Here is an 18,487-nt window from a genome sequence, read left to right on the forward strand (position 1 = left end):
GACAATATGGTATTAATCGGAGGATCCACAAAACTTTTTCCTTAAACCTTGGCAATGCATGGCCGTCCTCCTCAAGATCTGCAGAGCCACAGAACAAGGCACCTGAACTTGCTGCTTCTCCTGCAGCCAAAATAAAGGACGTTTCCTGAAGCTGGCATAATTCTGGCGGCACAGATGACTGACTGACTTGATTATTTTTACTGAGAATACCAAACACATTCTAAGAGTCATTTTAATTATACAAAGCCTGACTAGTAACTTCTACCCAGAAATTCCTATCCTAATGTCAAGAAATTTGAGATCAAATCTAGTTAATTTGGCTGTCTGCAACATTCTTACAACAAAATTAATTGTACTTCATTTTAAATAAGATAATAAAGAGAATCTTAGGGCCTTAACTGCAGTAGCCACACACATATCAGAAAGTCAAAGCAAGAGGTTAAGAGTTTAAGCAAACATTGTTTCCTTCATTTCCTTCCACAGGCAGATACCTTATCCTTCTCAAGTAGAGACCAGGGACAGACAAACTTCTATAAAAGGTCAGCTAGTAACTACTTTAAGTTGAGGAATATATAGGTTGTTTTGTGTAGTTCTATTGCAATAAAACTTTATTCACAAGCACAGGCAGTGGGCAAAAGCAGCCCACAGACTATGATTTGCTAGCCCTGGGTCTACACTTTAAATTGTCAATTCCAACAAACAACTGAATGGACTCCTAAATCATCCGTCCAATGGATGCTTATTAAACAGTGTTCGGTTGGTCCAGGTGCTTGAAATGGCTGCAAGGTATCAGGATGCCCCTGCCCAATGGGAGTCTACAGTCTACGGGGTGGAAGACATGGGATTACAAATAATAACAAGGATAATCATATAAGAACACCCATAAGCTCTTACAGAATTCAAAGGCTGGAAAGATGACTTGCAGCCCAGAAAGGAATTATGAAGACCTTCATGAAAACTCTGCATCTGAGTTGCACTTTTAAAAGAGAAGCAGGAAAAAAGTGAAAAATGAGAAAAAGAGAGTACTGCGAAAAGGGCCACAAAGACAAAAAAATGGAAGCAGGAGAGTGGAAGGAGAATTTGGGAGTGATGGATAAGGCATCAGGTTGAAGAATGGAGCGCAAAAAAGGAAAGAGAAGTCCAGTCTGAAAGGTGGGCTGGAGCAAGGTGAAGAAAAACCTCAGTCCAACGCTGTGGCCAGTTGTCAGGGTGTGACGAGAACCACTGAGGATTTCCGAGCAAGGAGCAGAGAAGGCAAAAGCTTTGCTTTGGGGTGATTTATCTGATGGCAATTTATAAGACAAGTGAAGGGAGGAGAGACCAGAGGCAGGGAGATCCACCAAGGAGATGCTGAAGTAGTCAGGGAGAGACCTAGAAGACTCAAATATAAGAGGAGTGGACCTGCACTAGGGACATGTAAGAGATGGAACTCAACAGAATTGGAAGATGAATGGGATGTCAGGAATTAAGATGCATGAGAAGGCAAAGAAACGTAAAGCAGATGTCAGGGTGAGCAGGAAGCTGAGGTGGAGTAGGAGAGAGGAAGGTGGTAAATTCTACTTAATCATGATACCAGAGGGACACTTAGTGGGGGAGATGAATGAAGGTGAGAAACTTAACACTTGTACTCATGGGAGCTGAGGTTGGAAGCTGAGATTCAGGAGTCACCACGGGGAGATGCTGGCTACATCTGGGGAGAGCAGTAGGGAGTTGTTACAGAAGAACAAATTATGAGAGAAGAATCAAGGTTAAAGTCATGGAGAATTGAGGAAAAACAACATCACAGAGACCAAAGTTGACTTGGACTGCAGAGGGGGCAGGCTGTGGTGTCAACTGCTGCTAAAAGATCAATCAAAACTAGTCTGGAAAAGACCAACAGAAGGGTAGGTCTTCAGGGCCTTGTGGTTTTAGCGCAGAAGGAACAGAAACCCTCAGGAGGGTGGGGAGCAAGTAAGCAATGAAGAGACAGAAGCAATGATCCTTCTGTCTCACCAGAATGTAAGATCCAGCAAGCTGACACCATGCCTGCTGGCTGACCCTTGCAGCCCTGCGCCTCGCACAGTGCTGAACACATGGTGGTAAATATCTGCAGAAAGGGAATCAACGAATAACAGTTTTTCAACCAGCCTGGTATCCAAGTAAATGTGAGAGGGAAAAAACAGAAACTTCAGGGATTAATAAGATGTTATTTCATTTTTAAAACATAGAGAAGGGGTGGGCATATGTAGGCAGGGAGAAGAAGCTAATAGAAATTCCTAGGACAATCGATGCACAACCCAGAGCAAGTGCTCAGAAAGTGTCCACCGGATGAATGTGTGGAAGGAGAAAGAACAGGTAACGGCGGGGCATGACTAAAAGTACAAGGTTTGGGTGAGATCTATGACAAAATGTACTTTTACTGCATCATTTTAAAGTCAGCACTAACATCTCTTCTCAGAAAGGATACCAAATCCATCCACCTTAGGCTCCTGTCAATGCACTGTAATGTCCTTATCTTATTATATTTCTTTCTTTTCTTTTCTCCTCCTTTTCCCAACTAATGAGATTAGAAATTCCAATTCCATTACTCTATGCCATGTCTGGAGAAGGTACATGCCACTCTATGCTCCTCAATTTCCCCATCGCTGCTACAGTAAGAGTATTTTAAACATCAATTTGGTGGCATAATAGGTGGTTTTCACTTATCTAATTCATGTTTTCAATGTTGTGTCTTTATTGTTTACCTGATTGTGAAAGCAATAAAAATTTTGCCAAAATGATAAATTATATGCATGTCTAGATCAGAAAAAGAATGAATGACATTCTTACCACCCAGTTATAAGCATTAGTGAGACACTATATACAATCTCATGGACACTTAGAAAGGCATTTTAGATGCCTCCCTCTGTCCCTCTTTAAATATTTCAGGCCTGAACAGGTAATTATGAGCTTGCACAGGGAGGCTGCAGTAACTGAGAGAAAAAAAAAATGAACCTCATGAAAATCACTGACATGTCTGGTGTTTTTGAAATTTCCTTCAAACAACCAAGTAATATTGCTAACACCCATCACCCAGGGACCGGGGAACCCACTCAGCTCCCCTTTCAGACTCTCATTCAACTGCTAAGTGATCATGTGATACCCACTCCAGCCTCAGAAGAAGCATACAGCTCTCACCCAGACTGACAAAAAATAATATAAGCAGAATATGCAACTCTCTCCAATCTCTCCTACAGCAGAATTCCCAAAAGAGTAGCTATAGACATTTTCTTTGACAATGGATACTATCAAAGCTGGTACATTAAGCCAGGTGTCACTAGTAACTGGGGATAAACCAGTTACTATGAAAGTAAAATTGCCAACTCATAAGCCACAAAATATATAAACTAACCATACAAATTTTGAAATATATATATGTATATTATCGAAAGTGGTTTTCCATGTACAAACTCTTAATCGGCTACTAATCACTTTCTAAATCACATACACAAAAAGTAAAAGTTGACAGCTGGTTCTACAAACCTGAGCTGAATGCACCGATATGTATCAGGCCCTTCGCTGCAACTGTGATTCCTCCTGCCCACCCCAAGCCTAATATTCACTGTGACAGAGATGTTTAAACTGCATGGCCAGTATGACTAAGTACAAAGACCACAGGTATTAACCCCTAGGTCCCCTGCCAAGAGGCAAAAGGAAGTATGAAGTTAGATGTTTTAAGTGTTATTATTTGTGTAGTCCTAATTTGTGCTTTAAGGATGAAGGATCAGGATTAGATTCAAGAACTAGGAAATGAACTGGAGAAGTATGTAATCTGCATATATCTACAAAAATGACCAACGGCATTCGTCAGCAAAGATGCTGTTTGCAGATTCCATCACTTCATATTCTAATGCTCTTATCTGTGGCTCTGTACATTTACTTTCCACAGTCCAGTTCATCAATAAGGCTTCCCAATCCCTCTGCTACTTTTTTTGCACTCACATATGCAGTGTGAAATATGATTCACTCCTTCATGAGAGATCAATACTCACACATGATAAATACCCTTATTGATCTAGCAGCGTTATATGCTGGTCTCTGGGGCCATGGCGTATTAATAGTAGTTAACCAGTAATTCATTTTAAGGTATGTGAAGGCTTTTTTTCCCCACTGTTCTCTAGTGTCAAGATTCCCGGAGTTGTTGCACTTTGAGTCCTTTATGTTCACATATGGAGCCACACTCCCTTCTTAATGATAAAACCAACCCGTTTCCTGTATGAAACATCACGTATGAAACCAAAACTTACAATTTGCAGCGCTAAGACTATTTGTGATTCACAATGATCTCAAGTAAATAGTTAATTTGTACATACCAGGTTTTATTTGTCTTTGTGGTCCATACCTTGCATGGCACCTGTCCTACTTAGCTTTTGGTTTAAAGAGTTACCAATCAGGCAAAATTGTTCACTGCTAAATCTGAGATATCAAAATTATCTGCCATCAACTAATGCGTTGTGCTGAATACTAGGAGGGTATAGAAAAAGTACAAACCATTTTCCCTCACTTTTAAGGAAAACTAAGGTCTTAAGACAAGACTGCCACTTGATGATGGCACGTCATGAAATCTAGAGGATGACAGTGGGTTGCGCCCTCATTGTCACAAGAAGGCTTAACTTACTCAGTTCCCTGCTTTTAGCATTATTCTCTGCATCAAATTAATCAGCTGCTGGCATTTCTTAGACTTAGGAAAAACTGAGAAATCCAGGGTGATGCTTTGGGACTCTTCCCCTCCAAGGGAGAGAACCAAGAGAGAGATACATGAGGAGAAAAGTTCCATGAGCTGACTGACATCCGTTCCTCTCAGCACTCATACACTTCCAAGGAAAGCTAGCCATCCCAACTGAGGAAATGGATTAGTTTTCTGAAATTGAAAACAAAGCCGGCACAGACAAAGGCCTGATCATTGAGGCAGCAGTGTGCCTACTACTCATGCCACTCACTGGTGACCGTGGTGATGAACAAAGAATATCATCACACCTGTCACCTTCTGCTGCCAAAGAATCAATTCATCTTCCATGCAATAAACTTAACCGAGTGTCTACTGTGTGCAAGGCAACTTGTCCAGTACCTTGGGGCACAGATAAAGAATGTAGGAAGGAAAAATTCTGAAACAGACACAGAGGAGAGACTGACCAAGGCTATGGGAAAACACAACTGTGTGGAAGGGAGGGTGAGATCAAGTCCAGCCTTCAAAGTACAAGTTCTGCTGATGTTGGCTCACTAACATCACTCCTGTACACAGGCATGGAATATGTTAGAGCCGCTTTCTCCTTTTTCTCAAGGAATTTTTAAAAATATAATTTGGTCTTGGAGGAATCTGTCAAGTTCCCTTTTCTCCTTAGGGTGAAGACTTTTCTTTAAAAAAAATAAAATCCTGAAGTTGGCCTTTAAAGCCAGGAGCAGGCTTGGTTCAAAGGTGTGGGAAATGTCTATGTGGGATGCAAAGGGATCTGGGAGGGAAGGGGAAGGGGGAAGGGGGAAGCAGGGGAGAAAAGCGGTGGGGGGTGGGGGGCAGATATTGAGATTGATTATTGACCGTAACCAGATCAAAGAAACCAAGCAGGAGATATGGGGAAAGATGGAGAAAATATAGGGGTAGGGGGAGCAAATACAGGCCCAACTTGATTAGAAACAGACTGCCCTGGGGCCATTGAAAATCCCAGTAAGGAATAAACACATCCATTGTATGCAGCAATTCCCAAAGTGCTGGGCCAATCCCTGTCCTCTAGGAGCTTGCCCGCTATTGATAAAGAGTTCACGGGAGAACTTTAAAGGATCAGAAAAGGTTTTTCATAGAACAGACCAAAACAAAACAGAGTGAGTGAGAGAGAAAGGAATTCTAGATTAAGAAGAGGAGACACTTTCTGAGATGTTAGAACAGCCTGCAGAGCAGAGCAGGCAGAGCACAGGGTCCCTGGTAGGCTGAGAATGCGGGTGCTGCTGGCAGAGTAGTATAAAGTTTAGACTCTCCTCCAAGGGGAAAACTAAACTGGATCTGAAAAGACACTTAAGTGCAGGCTCACTCTGTGGTCCCAAGGACTGGCTATGGCAGTCTGGCAATCCCTACACCTCATACACATCCATACCTACTGGCATTCTTATTCATGGGTTTCTGCTCCCCCTTCTCTGGCTCCTCTTGCTCTATGTGTGTTTCCCCCTCTCTCTTCCCCTCTGCATGAGCCTCAGAATTCCCCCGGGCCACCCAGGGAAACTGTTAGCCCTACAGTGGGAGTCAGATATGGACAAAATGCCTTTTCTATGACTTTACTAGAAAAAATCTCATGGCCATGAAAGAGGTTTTCTCTCTTTAGGCCAGTTCAGAATTTCCTATCATTGGCAAGATGCCAGAGATAGTTTGGGACTCTGTCAACATCTCCCAGCAGACTGAAGAAGGCAGTGCCATACAACAGGCCAGTGGCAAGGCTTGAGTTTGGGAGTGGATAAAAGAGAGGGAAGATGACGAACACACTTCTTCTCCATCAAGTACTTTATTCTAAAAGAGATCTTATGCTGAGAAAACTTTAAACTAGGAGCATATTTGACGATGTATGTATATTTAGGTCTCCACAGAACAGGTTTGCTCTGAACTGTATTTGGACTGCTTAAAATGTAGAGGCTTAATTTATCAGGGTCTTTCATTGGGTATCAAGGGTGCTGAACACAGGAAGTATCAGGGACGTATTTCAAAATATGCTCATGGACAGCCTCCTTTAGGTTTGGGAATTTAGATTCTGCTTCTATAACTTCCTTTTAAAAATAAGATCATAGATGTTTATTGTTGCTCCTCAAAGTCTAAAGTGGAACGAGCCCCTGTGTAAACGTGAAGGGATAAAAAACCTAATTGCATTACACTATATTGTTTCACACAGCCTTGGTTCAACTCACGATTATATTGCTATTTCGTAATGAAGCATGCCAACATTTGGAAGGTGTGCACCACTCAGTAAACTTCATATTTTCTAAATGACCAGTGCATGAGATTATAAAACCATGAGTGGGTGAAAGGCGCAATCAACGGGCAGGATGGACCGATGGGTTTTACTATGGAGTACAAAACACTCGTTAGCACCGTTTCAGAATCACTATAACTAATTTTTAAGAAATTACTACTTGTCGAGTTTTGGTCTAGTATCAAAGAATAGTTACAATGATCTGAAAAGGCTATCTGAATTCTTTTCTTCCTTTTCCAACTATTTATGTGAATTTTATCTATTTATCTATTTTTATCTATCCAAATTTTCTTCACGTATTTCAATCAAAACAACAGACTGAAGTAGAAGATATGGAAACCAAGCTGTGTCCTATTAAGCCAGACATAAAAGAGATCTGCAAAAATGTGAAACGATGCCATTCTCCTCATTCGTTTTTTGGACAAATAGTTTATTTTTCATTAAAATGTTACTTATGTTAACAAGGAATGAATTCATTATTTTTAAGGAATTAATAAATATTTTTTTAATTTCTCAATTTAGTTTCTGATTCAATAAATATTGATAGCTAAAACTCACATAAACAAAAGCTTTTTGAGGTCCTGGATAATTTTTAAGAGTGTAAAGGGGTCCTCCAACTTCAAAGTTTGAGAACCTTGTTTTACAAGCTCTTCTCTTTCCAGGAGGACCGATTTCAGAGCAATGGGAGTCCAGAGTCTCATTCATACTAGAGCTCTGTGAGCTGATAGCAATCATCAATAAAGTCCCAACTGGGATGTCTGGCTTCATCCTTAAGCCTGGAACATTTCAGTGAAAAAGACACTGATCACTACACAGTATGCCAGGCAATAGAACCTCGGGTTGAGAAAGCTGGCTCCCAAGTCGAACGGCTTGATCAGATCTGAAATCTTCCACTCTGTGACCTTGGGGCCAGGTACTTAAGTCTTCCGTGTCCCAGTGTCTATATGTAACATGGGGATCATGCTGCTACTTATACCACTGAGGGCCAAGAAAGGCTATGACACATGCTCGGTAAATGCTGGATATTGTTATCACGATCACAACACAGTGGTAACATTCTATGCCATCGTCAAGAGTGCCACCAAATGCTTACCAAAAAAAAAGTTCTTGCTCCAAATGCTAATCTCCAGGGTACCACAGGAGGGCTAGGCTGCACCTGGTGTGGCTTCCCCAGTGCAGAAGTACTTGGAGAGGAGCAGAATCCTCCACTCCTGGCCTTCTCTGAGGTCAGACCATAGCCTTGAGTGCAGTCGGTGTGATATTACTCCCTAAAGTCATAATCAGGAAATGCGGGAACAATCTGTTTCTCCCACGAGGCAATCATGACAGGGCTATTTTAAATGTCAAACACAAACCTGGCGCCAGAAAAGCAAACAACTTCTTCACTGTGCACCTACCTTGAGCCCAGAACCATCTCTACTTAGTGAGACAAATACAGACAGGTGGAGAAGAGCTGACCATTCCTTCCCTTCTTCAAACTCCATCATCCCTAGTCCTATCACCTACTGTATTCCATTCTGCTTTTGAGAACTGTAGCTATTATGGTGCTTCCCTTAAGCCAGGGATTTTATTTATTTGAGGGGATTGCTGCTGTTCCAGGGCTGAACTTTTAGCTTGCTATAAAGTTAATGTGCTATTCAATGTTCATTCCAGGCTAGACTGTGGGGCTGTGTATTTTCTGCCACCCCCAGAAGGCCATTATCTGTAATGGCCCATTACCATGCATAATTATTTCTCCTAGCTTGGTCTATGACCTCCAGGGTTGCACACTGTTACAGCTAACCGCTCTGTCTTACTAAATTTGTGAAGGAAGCTTTTCTGATTTTTAGTACTTTTAACAGTGTATTCCAAAGCTGATATAAGAACGTTTTACAAGCATACTTACCTCAAGTCAAGAATAATTCAGATCTCTTCCAGATGTACCTTTCCTACCTCCATGGAGTTTTACCTCTTCTCAAATAATGGGAAAAATAAAGCATAATCAACTCTCCATTATGTGGGAGCTGATACCCAAACTGGGAATTATCCGGAGCCCTTTACACTCCCTTTTCTTTGCTTTGGCTCTTTAATCATATCATGCTTTTTAAAGATTGCTACTGGGAGAAGGCAGAGATAGGGAAGGGAATAGAGAAAGAGTGACACTTCAGATCTTAAATTCAATATACACTCCCACATTTAGTGTTTTTTGAAAGGAAGGAAGAACTATGTTCAAATCAATGGTTAAAATGAGATTGGGGGATTCCGTATGCATTTAAAATATTAATTCTAGAACTGACATCTGGTGATATATCACCAAAGTGTCATTTTACATTTATCTCTTTTTATCATTAGCAAGAAAAGAGAAAAGGGGGTTGCTGGATGTCATGAGGGTGCTGAAATGCTTAGCCATTCATTGGCATTTCTGTGTCTTCCTTACCACTACTTCCCTCAGAAGCCCTACTGCACTGCTCAGGTATGAGGATATGCTCAGGTATGAGGATATAATAAAAGATTAACGTTCACAAAAATACCCAAAAGAGTGTCCACAGCTAGGAATGAAACCACTCCATTTCTGTGTGGCCACTAACTACCAGTGTATCTGAGACCATCCCCCAGAAGCGCCCTGATACATGCACTCTCTCTCTGCATGTACCATCTTTATTTTCCTTCTGTCTTTCCTTCCTTCTGAAAAAAGGTCCTCTGAAATTGAAAGAGGTTGATCCTAAAAATAAAAACTCATCCATTCTTTCAACCATCTTTTTTACCAAAGTCAGGTAAGGTAAACTAGAGAGAATTAAACCTAAGAGCTTCACGGAATCAGACAACAGAGAAGTCTCAGGAAATAATTTGTCCCTTGCTTCAATACCGGTGAAGCTGAAGTACCAAGTCTAAGGATACATGTGTGATTGGCAATAAGACCTCAGCTGAGGCCCCTGTCTGAGACCTCACACTTTGCCACCGCACCATGTCATTAAGGAAAAAGGAAGCCGTGCAGATGTGGCCAGTGAACGTCATCAGTTAAAGGAGATCTGCTGTTACTGACAAGGAATCAACACTGATGTTTTCCTGGGAAAGAATATAAGTGACTACTAACTGTTTAAATGCTGGCATGAAGGTTTGTCAAACACAGAGGTCAAGAGAGTTCTCAGCCTCCAAAGACAGACACCAAAATGAGGTCAGGACCTCATCCTCTCCACTGCGTATTATTAGGCAGGGCAAGGGCTGGATTATTATTTGGTCCAAGCGTGTGTCACACTGGCCCAAAGCCCTTAACTTGTTGCTCTTCTGACTCCTCTCTGAAGCAGCTTGCTCTAACTCTGGGTACTCATTTAGTTTTGCAACTGCAGTCTTGTTTACCAGCACCTGTGATGGGCTCTATTCTCAAAGTGCATATGCAAGTCACTATGTACCATAAAAGATGATGGTATCTACACTGTTACCTCCTCACAGCTCACTGCTCCACCAAACATGTCATGAATCACAGGGATAGGAGGGTACAGCAAAAGTGGCCATATCTGAAACAATTCCTGTGTCCCCAGTGTAGGAGCCGGTGCTCAAACACCGCCTCCGGGCACTTAGAACCAAGGCATGTGAAGTAAGCTCTGCCAATCAGATTATCCAACTGAGACTTCAATTTTGACAATGACTTTATTTTATGGCTGGTTTCAGAGGCTTCTGGATTTTGATGGTGCCAGAGGCTGCAGTTACAAGACCCTGAAGGTTCTGCCAATTTGGGCTATGCATATGTAGACATACATACATATATGTGCATACGTACATACACACAGATGTCTATATCTATCTATATATCAATCGACATCGTTACTAAAGAGAAATTCAAATATTTACCGATTACCAAGAGGCGAGCCGGGCCTCTCAGCTAAAATGGTATCATAGCAACTAAGGAACAGTATGACAAGCTATGCGACTGGCTGACTTCTTACAACTACAGTCACAGCTGCATCCCATCTATCTTTATTTTCCTCACCTAGTGACCTGTGTTGTACAGACTCTGTCCATCTGGATCACTAGCAATCTAACACGCTTTCAGAAATTCCATTTCACAGAAAGGTCACCAGTATCAAGAACTGTTTGGCAGGTATAGTAGGCGCTCTTTTATCCACGTTCCAAGACTCCAGTGGATACCTGAAACTACAAGTAGTACTGAACCCAATATGTACTGTGCTCTTTCCTACACATACATACCTATGAGAAAGTTTAATTTATAGATTAGGCACATTAAGAGATTAGCAATAACAATAATAAAATAGGACAATTATAACAATATACTGTAATAAAAGTTCTATAAATGTGGTCACTTGTTCTCTCTCAAAATACTTCTTGTAGTGTTCTCACCCTTCTTGTGATGATATGAGATGATACAATACCTATGTGATGAGTGAGCTGAATGACACAGGCATTGTGACAGAGCATTAGGTTACTATTGACTGACGATACGTAACAAGCACTTTAAGGTTTCTTCTTGGTATATCTGAACTACCAGCATCACTACTCTTGCGCTTTGGACTACTACTAAGTAAAATAAGGGTTACTTGAACACAATCACTGCGATATTGCAATAGTCAATCTGATAATTGAGATGCTGGCTACTACATGAGTAACTGGTGGGAGCCTGCACAGCGAGGAGACGCTGGACAAAAGGATGGTTCACATTCCATCCTTTTGGGACATCACGAGATTTCATCATACTACTCATCCTTTTGGGACATCGCGAGATTTCATCATACTACTCAAGAGCGGCACACAACTGAAACCTCGAAAAGCAAAACCACAGGTTAGGGAGGACTACTGAACTCACAGTAAAAAGAACCTGAAGAAAATCTCTGCAGTGGAGAACAGTCTGTGGCATGGTAGGAGGGGTACAGAAATTAAAATCACGAGGCCTGCATAAACAGAGCCCTCTCTGTGGCAAAAGAGCCAGCAAACGCTGTGGGCAGCACCTGGTATCATCCGTGGCTGCGTCAATCACCAGTCCCACCTGTGCTTCTCAAGATGTATTCCATCACAGAAACAATACTGGATTGACAAGAGAATAAAGATTTTTTTAAATCAATGAGGCAAGGGTAATTACTTGAACAACAACAAAGCACATACTCCTCCAAACACAAAAGTTTTCAAATTAAGATGGTTTCTTTTTCCCTGGGAAGGGAAACAACAAAATAGGCAGAACCTCCAGACTCACTGGGGGATCCTCTTTCATCCCTGAACTAGACATAGACAGGAAAAGCAGTAGTATGACTGACCTTCTGAGAAGAGACTACAGTGTTGTGACTAGAAGGATTTCAGAGCTGAAATGCTAAGCCTAGTGAAAAATCATGATGATGCTGTCACAAGGATTCACCGAAAATTCAACCAGAGGTGCTAACAGAGCAGTTCTTCCATATATGTTGAGCACTTACAATGCTTTGCCCCAGAAAGGTCAACTTGTGAGAAACAGCTCTCCAAAACTCAATCAATTCATTCGTTCATTCACTCAATACCAACTGGGTGCTCAACTGTTTATCTCCAAGGTAGAAAGAGTCACTTAATCATGACATTACCATATGCATATGCAGGTGTCTTCAGGTTCAGCTGAGTCTGAGACCAGGAAGCCCATCAACCCCACAGAATGTGTAGCAGTACTTTACTGTAAGCTCAAATACAGAAGTGCAGATTTGCATTTATAGCTAAAATAAAACAAATGTGTAGGCAAGGAGAAAAGACTACTAAACAGTGAGACAGAAAATATGACACCTTAAGAAAAACTAAGAAAATAATAAGCAACATATTAAATTCTCGGGGACTGAAAAAGCCAAAAAAGGGAGGAGAAACAAAGTCACTGCAGATTAAATATGGAGAGTTTTAAGCCAATTATAAAAGATCAAAGAGAACAAGAAAGGGGAGGAGTAGCCTTACAAGTAACCAAGATAGGAAAACTTGGGAGAAATATGACCAGTGAAAAATCATTACAGTTTATAGTAAAAGTAATCTAGGGATGATTTTAGAGAGAAATTCAGTAGAGACCACTACTGAGAGCAGAGTATAGAGACAGAAATCAAAAAGCTCTTTATTTTAAAAAGGCATGCAAGTTCAGAGGGAAGGTACTTCCTATGTAGAACACTGAATAGGATTGGCAAAGTGAAATGTATCAGTGAAAAATGACAGTGCCTTGAGACGCATTTTGGATTTCTATACCACTGACCTCTAGCTAGGAAATGTGGCTTGGTCTTCATACACACCCCCAGGGGCAAAAGGAACAGGCAACGATTGTGGAATTAGTAGAAGAGTGTCCTTGAAACTCATCTGACACTTTCTTTTGCCCCAATAAAAAACTGACACTGCCTCCTTTGAATAATGTCAACTTCCTCAAAAGTCTCAACCATTACTATGCTCGATTTTACTCAAGAGGAGCTGAGCTAAACTGCTAATGCAAATGATGCTAACTTTCGATTTTAATATCATCTTTCATTTATGGAATATTCTGCTATTTGCACATATTCTTTAGGATGCTAACCACCATAACTTTATGAAGTTGAAAGAGCAGGAACTACGGTGTCCCCCACCCCAAAAAGAGGTGTTGGCTGTGCCTTAGAAAGGTACCCTGTACACAAAGCAATGCAGTAGGAGCTGCAGTCTGGATTAAACCCAGGCCTTTGAGTCCAGTTTTGGCTCCTTCTTGCAAAGACATGAAAAATGCATACATCCAGCTCTTCGCTTTTATTCTAAGTAGTTAATTCAGTGTATTTTGGGTTTTTGTTTAATAATCAACAATACACTTAACACTATAAGTATCAGAGTCAGAAAGCCCAGAGAAGTGCAGATTACTGCTAAAGACTCCCAGTTACAATTAATTAACTAGCATGTAAGATCAAGGAGAATACCTAACTTAGAAAACCTTTCTTTCCTAAATGAGATTGTACAGATCACTCTATAACTACAAGGATGACTAAAAACTTTGGTATAACTGAATTTATAGGATGAGAAAATGTGACATAATAACATAGCACTTACTGAGAGAATATATTTCAAGAAAAGAGAGAGAGGGACAGAGACAAAGGGAGCTCTCTCTGGACATCAACTATTTTACTTATCCCTACACCTGGATACAAACTTGTTCACCTGGCTTAGTAACCTGGCTACCCAGTAAGTCCCAAATTAGTACTATTACACTTGGGGTGATAGAGCCCAATGTAGGGCATGAGAAAAGGCTGTGAGTCAAATTTGGATTTGAATCTCAACCCCACCACTTAATACATGAGCAATCTTGAGCACGTTATTTGACCCCTATTTCCCTATAAATGAAAAAAAAAAAAATTTCCTAGTTTACAGAGTTGCTGTAAAGATTAAATGAGAATATAAATAATAAAGCAGCTAAGGTAACATCTGACACAAGGTAGACACTCAGCAAATGAGAGCTAGTTGAATTGTAATTATTACTACCACCTCTAAAAGCATAATGCCAGAGCTAGGAATTAAACTACATTCTGAAGGCAAAGCGTAAAGCCTTGTCCATTCTCCCCTCTTCACAACAAGGAATTAGGAAAACGTTATTCACAATCGTGCCTGGATCCTCAGTTTGAGAAACGTTACTTATTCCTGCCATTCTGGCCCTTGGCAACACAAACTAATGTGAGAATTACATTTCTTTGCCTAATTACTCTTATTACGCTTTGTTTTCAGTTCTACCCAATTTTCCCCTGCTCCTAGATGCAAGCTTTTGTTTCCTGTCAAACTCCCCTCCATTGCTGTAAATAATCTCTCCCCCTCTTTTATATTACCTTTCAAATATTTATAGACTGTTATTCTCCTTCTCTCCAAGCCATACATCATTTTTGTTGCCCTGCCCCGGGATTCTCTCTAGTTTATCTACATCTTTTAGAGAAAAACAAACTCCAGGTGCTTCATGATGAAAACAGCACACCCAAAGCTAACAACCCTAAACCAAGGAGGCCCCTTATTCAAAAGCCACAAGAAGTCTTTGATGTGCTTCTAACTCCTTTTCTCCTATAACTCATAATTCCATCTCTCAGATAAAAATTGAGGCAGAGAGTGATAAAGGAAATGAACCCCGCCCTCACCAAGCCGGTGGCAGAGGCCCTAGGGTGTAATGCTGTGGGACAGTCCCGGACATGACCCTCACCAAGCCGGTGGCAGAGGCCCTAAGAGGCAGCAGCTCCTAGGGTGTAATGCTGTGGGACAGTCCCGGACATGGTTCAAGCTTCATGAGGAACTGTGCATAGTGTGCATCGCTACTTGTGCATTCCTTCCCCACCCACTGCATCTGACTCGAGTGTATAAGAATAGTGTCCTTGAGACTCCCTTGATGCTTTTTTGCCTCTGATGAAAAATATGACACTTTAATTTTCAGATGCACAGTTTTGAAAACATACAAAACTAAACACTTAAAAATACTATCGTCCTCAACAGGGAGACCCCATTTCATAGTGGGTGATTGTGAGGCTTACCTAGTTCAGCTTTCTCACATTTCTTCTGGAACATGGTAATGTCAAAGTGTCTGCACCCCTCCAAAAGGCTGTGCTGATGCCCCCTGCTTCTTAATCTGACATGTATGTCTCAAGGTTTCTAAAATGTGCGCCTTCTTTCCAAGGCAGCAAGATATTTATTGTGCTTTACCTATTTTGTAGAAGGGAACTTCCTCATCTCAGCATTCTGAGTATTTGTAAGGTTATACAACACTCCCCACTCCCTTCAGAAAGAATAAGAGATGGCTAACGCTAAAGACATACACTGGTAAAATTAATAAAATAGAAAAAGTGAGGCTAAGAAGGGGGAAGCTTATTCTAACTATTCCAAAGTGAGGACTCAATACATTTACTCTGCATGAACATTAAGATGTATCTGAGATTCCTGGCAGCTGCGGTAAAATGGAAGGAAGTGTGATAGGTTACATGATCCTTATCCAGAGACATAATTCTTTTGTCAGTCCATGTAGCTTCATTTTGTGAAAAATAGCTTATGGCAAATGGTGGATCATATCCAGGCTCATTCCTCTGCTTCTCACATTAGTATCTGAAACTTGAGTTCTGTGGCATGTTTCTGTATTTCTTCATGGCTTACAAGGAACTTTTACATAAATATATTAGTTAAGCACCACAATAATTCTGCAAGATAAACTGGACAGACATTACTATTTTATCCATTTATCCTTTGAGGAAATAGACAAAGAAATTAAGGGAACTGCTCAAAATCAAAGAGGTGGTAAGTAAGTGGGCCAGGTCTTCAAACTCTACATCTTAGGTTCTTTCAATGGCATGAAGCATCCTTCCCAGGCACAAAGTTAACAAGATAACAACAACACTCTTTTTCCAGGTGTCTTCAAGCCTTAAGACCTTTAATCAAGTTTCTACTACCATACACCATTCTCTCAGGGGGAAGCCTGGCATTGCCATGTGGTAACAAAAACTCACCCTGGGGGAAGCATGACACTGAACGTGTTCCACATCAGTCAAAGAAAGCAGTAAAACTGCTTTCAAATACTTGACAGATAACATGCATTCTAAGTTCGTGGAACCTGGATAAGAATAAGATTAATCTCCATAACCACACTATTGACTAACCAGTGGTCCCCAACTTTTTTGGCACCAGGGACCTGTGCTCCTATAAGTCTAATGCCCGATGATCTGAGGTAGAACTGAGGGGGAGATGCTAGCACTAGGGGCGGCTGCAAATACAGATGAAGCTTCACAGGCTCGCCAGCCGCTCACCTCCTGCTGTGCAGCCCCGTTCCTAACAGGCCACAAACTGGTACCGGTCCACAACCTGGGGGTTGGGGACCCCTGGACTAGACAGTATATCCCACTCCTTGGTCATGGCCATACCGAATAGTAATGTTGAAATTTCTAGACCACAACACTGGTCATCACTGTGAAATGGTCTAATCACTGGGCCTGTTAGTTTAACTTGCGACCTGCCCATGGTTAAACTGAAATGAGCAGAGGTTGGAAGAACATAAAGAACTCATCAGGTTTAGCCGTTCTACTATGTTTTATGATGGCCATTTTTACTTGGCCCGGGCTAATGACCTGTTAACCAGGAGCTAGAAGAATCACAGGTTCTGCTCTTCGGCTTGACCTTCAAAGAATGCAGTGACCAGGGCTCAGTCCTTGGGCTCTTCATGTCTCTGCAGTCTGCCCCACCTCCAGTTGTCTCATCTAGTCTCATGGTTTGAAATACCAAGTAGCAGGAGGAGGAACTATAACTCATAGCACAAAGGGCCAATCTCCATAATAAGTAAGGATCCCCTAAATAGAGGGGAATTCAATAGAGAAATGGGCTGAGGACATACACAGATGTGTCACAGACAAAAAAGTACAAATGGCCCTGAAATGTATGAAAAAAATGTCCAACCTCACTAATAAAGGAAACGAGGATTATTAACTATTTGAACCTTTCTATTGCTACAAATTACCACAAATTTAGTGGCTTAAAACTACACTCACTTATTATCTTACAGTTTTGTGGGTCCAAGTCTGACCCAGGTCTCTCCAGGCTAAAAATCAGGTGTCAGCAGGGCTGCATTCTTTTGTGGAGGTTCTAGGGGAAATCTGTTTCTTTGCTCACTCAGGTTGCTTACAGAATTCAGTCCCTTGCAGGTGCAGGACTGACAACCCATTTCCCTGCTGGCTGTCAGCTGAGGGTTGTTCCAAGCATCTAAAGAACTGCATTCCCTGGTTTGGGGCCCCCTTCTTCCATCTTCAAAGCCAGCAACAGTGGGTCAAGTCCCTCTCACACGTCACAACTCACCCTCTCCTGTGTCTTGTCATGGCATTTCTGGTGCATCCAAGAAAGGTTCTCTGCTTCTAAGGATTCACACCATTAGAATGAGCCCACCTGTACAATCCAGGATCATCTCCCCATCTTGGGACCCTTGACTTCATCACATTTGCAAATTCCCTTTTGCCACGCTAAGATAACACCCTCGCAGAATACCAGGACTTGGGTGTAGACATCTCTGGGGAGCGCATTACTCTAATGACCACACCCATGTACACTCTTCACCTTTCAGACTGGTAAAGCCCCAGTGTCACCCTAGTGTTAGCAATGTTGAGGCAGCTGCTCTCTAGAGGGAGTGCCATTGACAATATCTACCAAAATTACATGTAAATTTGCCTCCAATATAGACCTCCTATCCTACCATTTCTTTCTATCTCTACTACCACCTAAGGAGAGAGGCCTCTTTTCCTAATTGCCCTATCAAAACAGCCACTGTTCCTTCGGACACTTCCATCATATCACTTTATCTTTCTTCATAGTGCTTACCACTTTCTGAAAATATCTTGCTTATTTTACTAGTGAGCTTGTTTATCAACAGTCTCTCCCGCTAGATATGTAAGATCCACAAGAGACAGGTATTTTATGCACAGCTGTATATCCCATGCCTAGAAAAGGGTCTGACCTGATGCAGTCACACAATGAATTATTAGTTGAATGAGTGTAAAATAAAATTGAAAAACAGAAGAAAAGAAAGAAGGGAGGAAATCTTGCTCAAAGAGCAGACCTGCTAGCAAAGATGAACTCTA

The 18,487-nt window shown here is 41.4% G+C and overlaps 1 protein-coding gene across 1 annotated transcript in view; it reads right to left on the reverse strand.

Annotated features, from left to right (window-relative positions):
* The window catches only part of DMRT1 (doublesex and mab-3 related transcription factor 1), a 90,839-nt gene that overhangs the window by 59,553 nt on the left and 12,799 nt on the right, over window positions 1-18,487 (reverse strand). Inside the window, exon 3 of the mRNA XM_006918398.2 lies at window positions 17,555-17,587. Coding sequence (XP_006918460.1) covers window positions 17,555-17,587 — 33 coding nt within the window. The remainder of the gene's footprint in view (window positions 1-17,554; window positions 17,588-18,487) is intronic.

This window comes from Pteropus alecto, unplaced genomic scaffold (genome assembly GCF_000325575.1).
Source record: "Pteropus alecto unplaced genomic scaffold, ASM32557v1 scaffold95, whole genome shotgun sequence".
In the NCBI taxonomy this organism is placed as follows: Eukaryota; Metazoa; Chordata; class Mammalia; order Chiroptera; family Pteropodidae; genus Pteropus; species Pteropus alecto.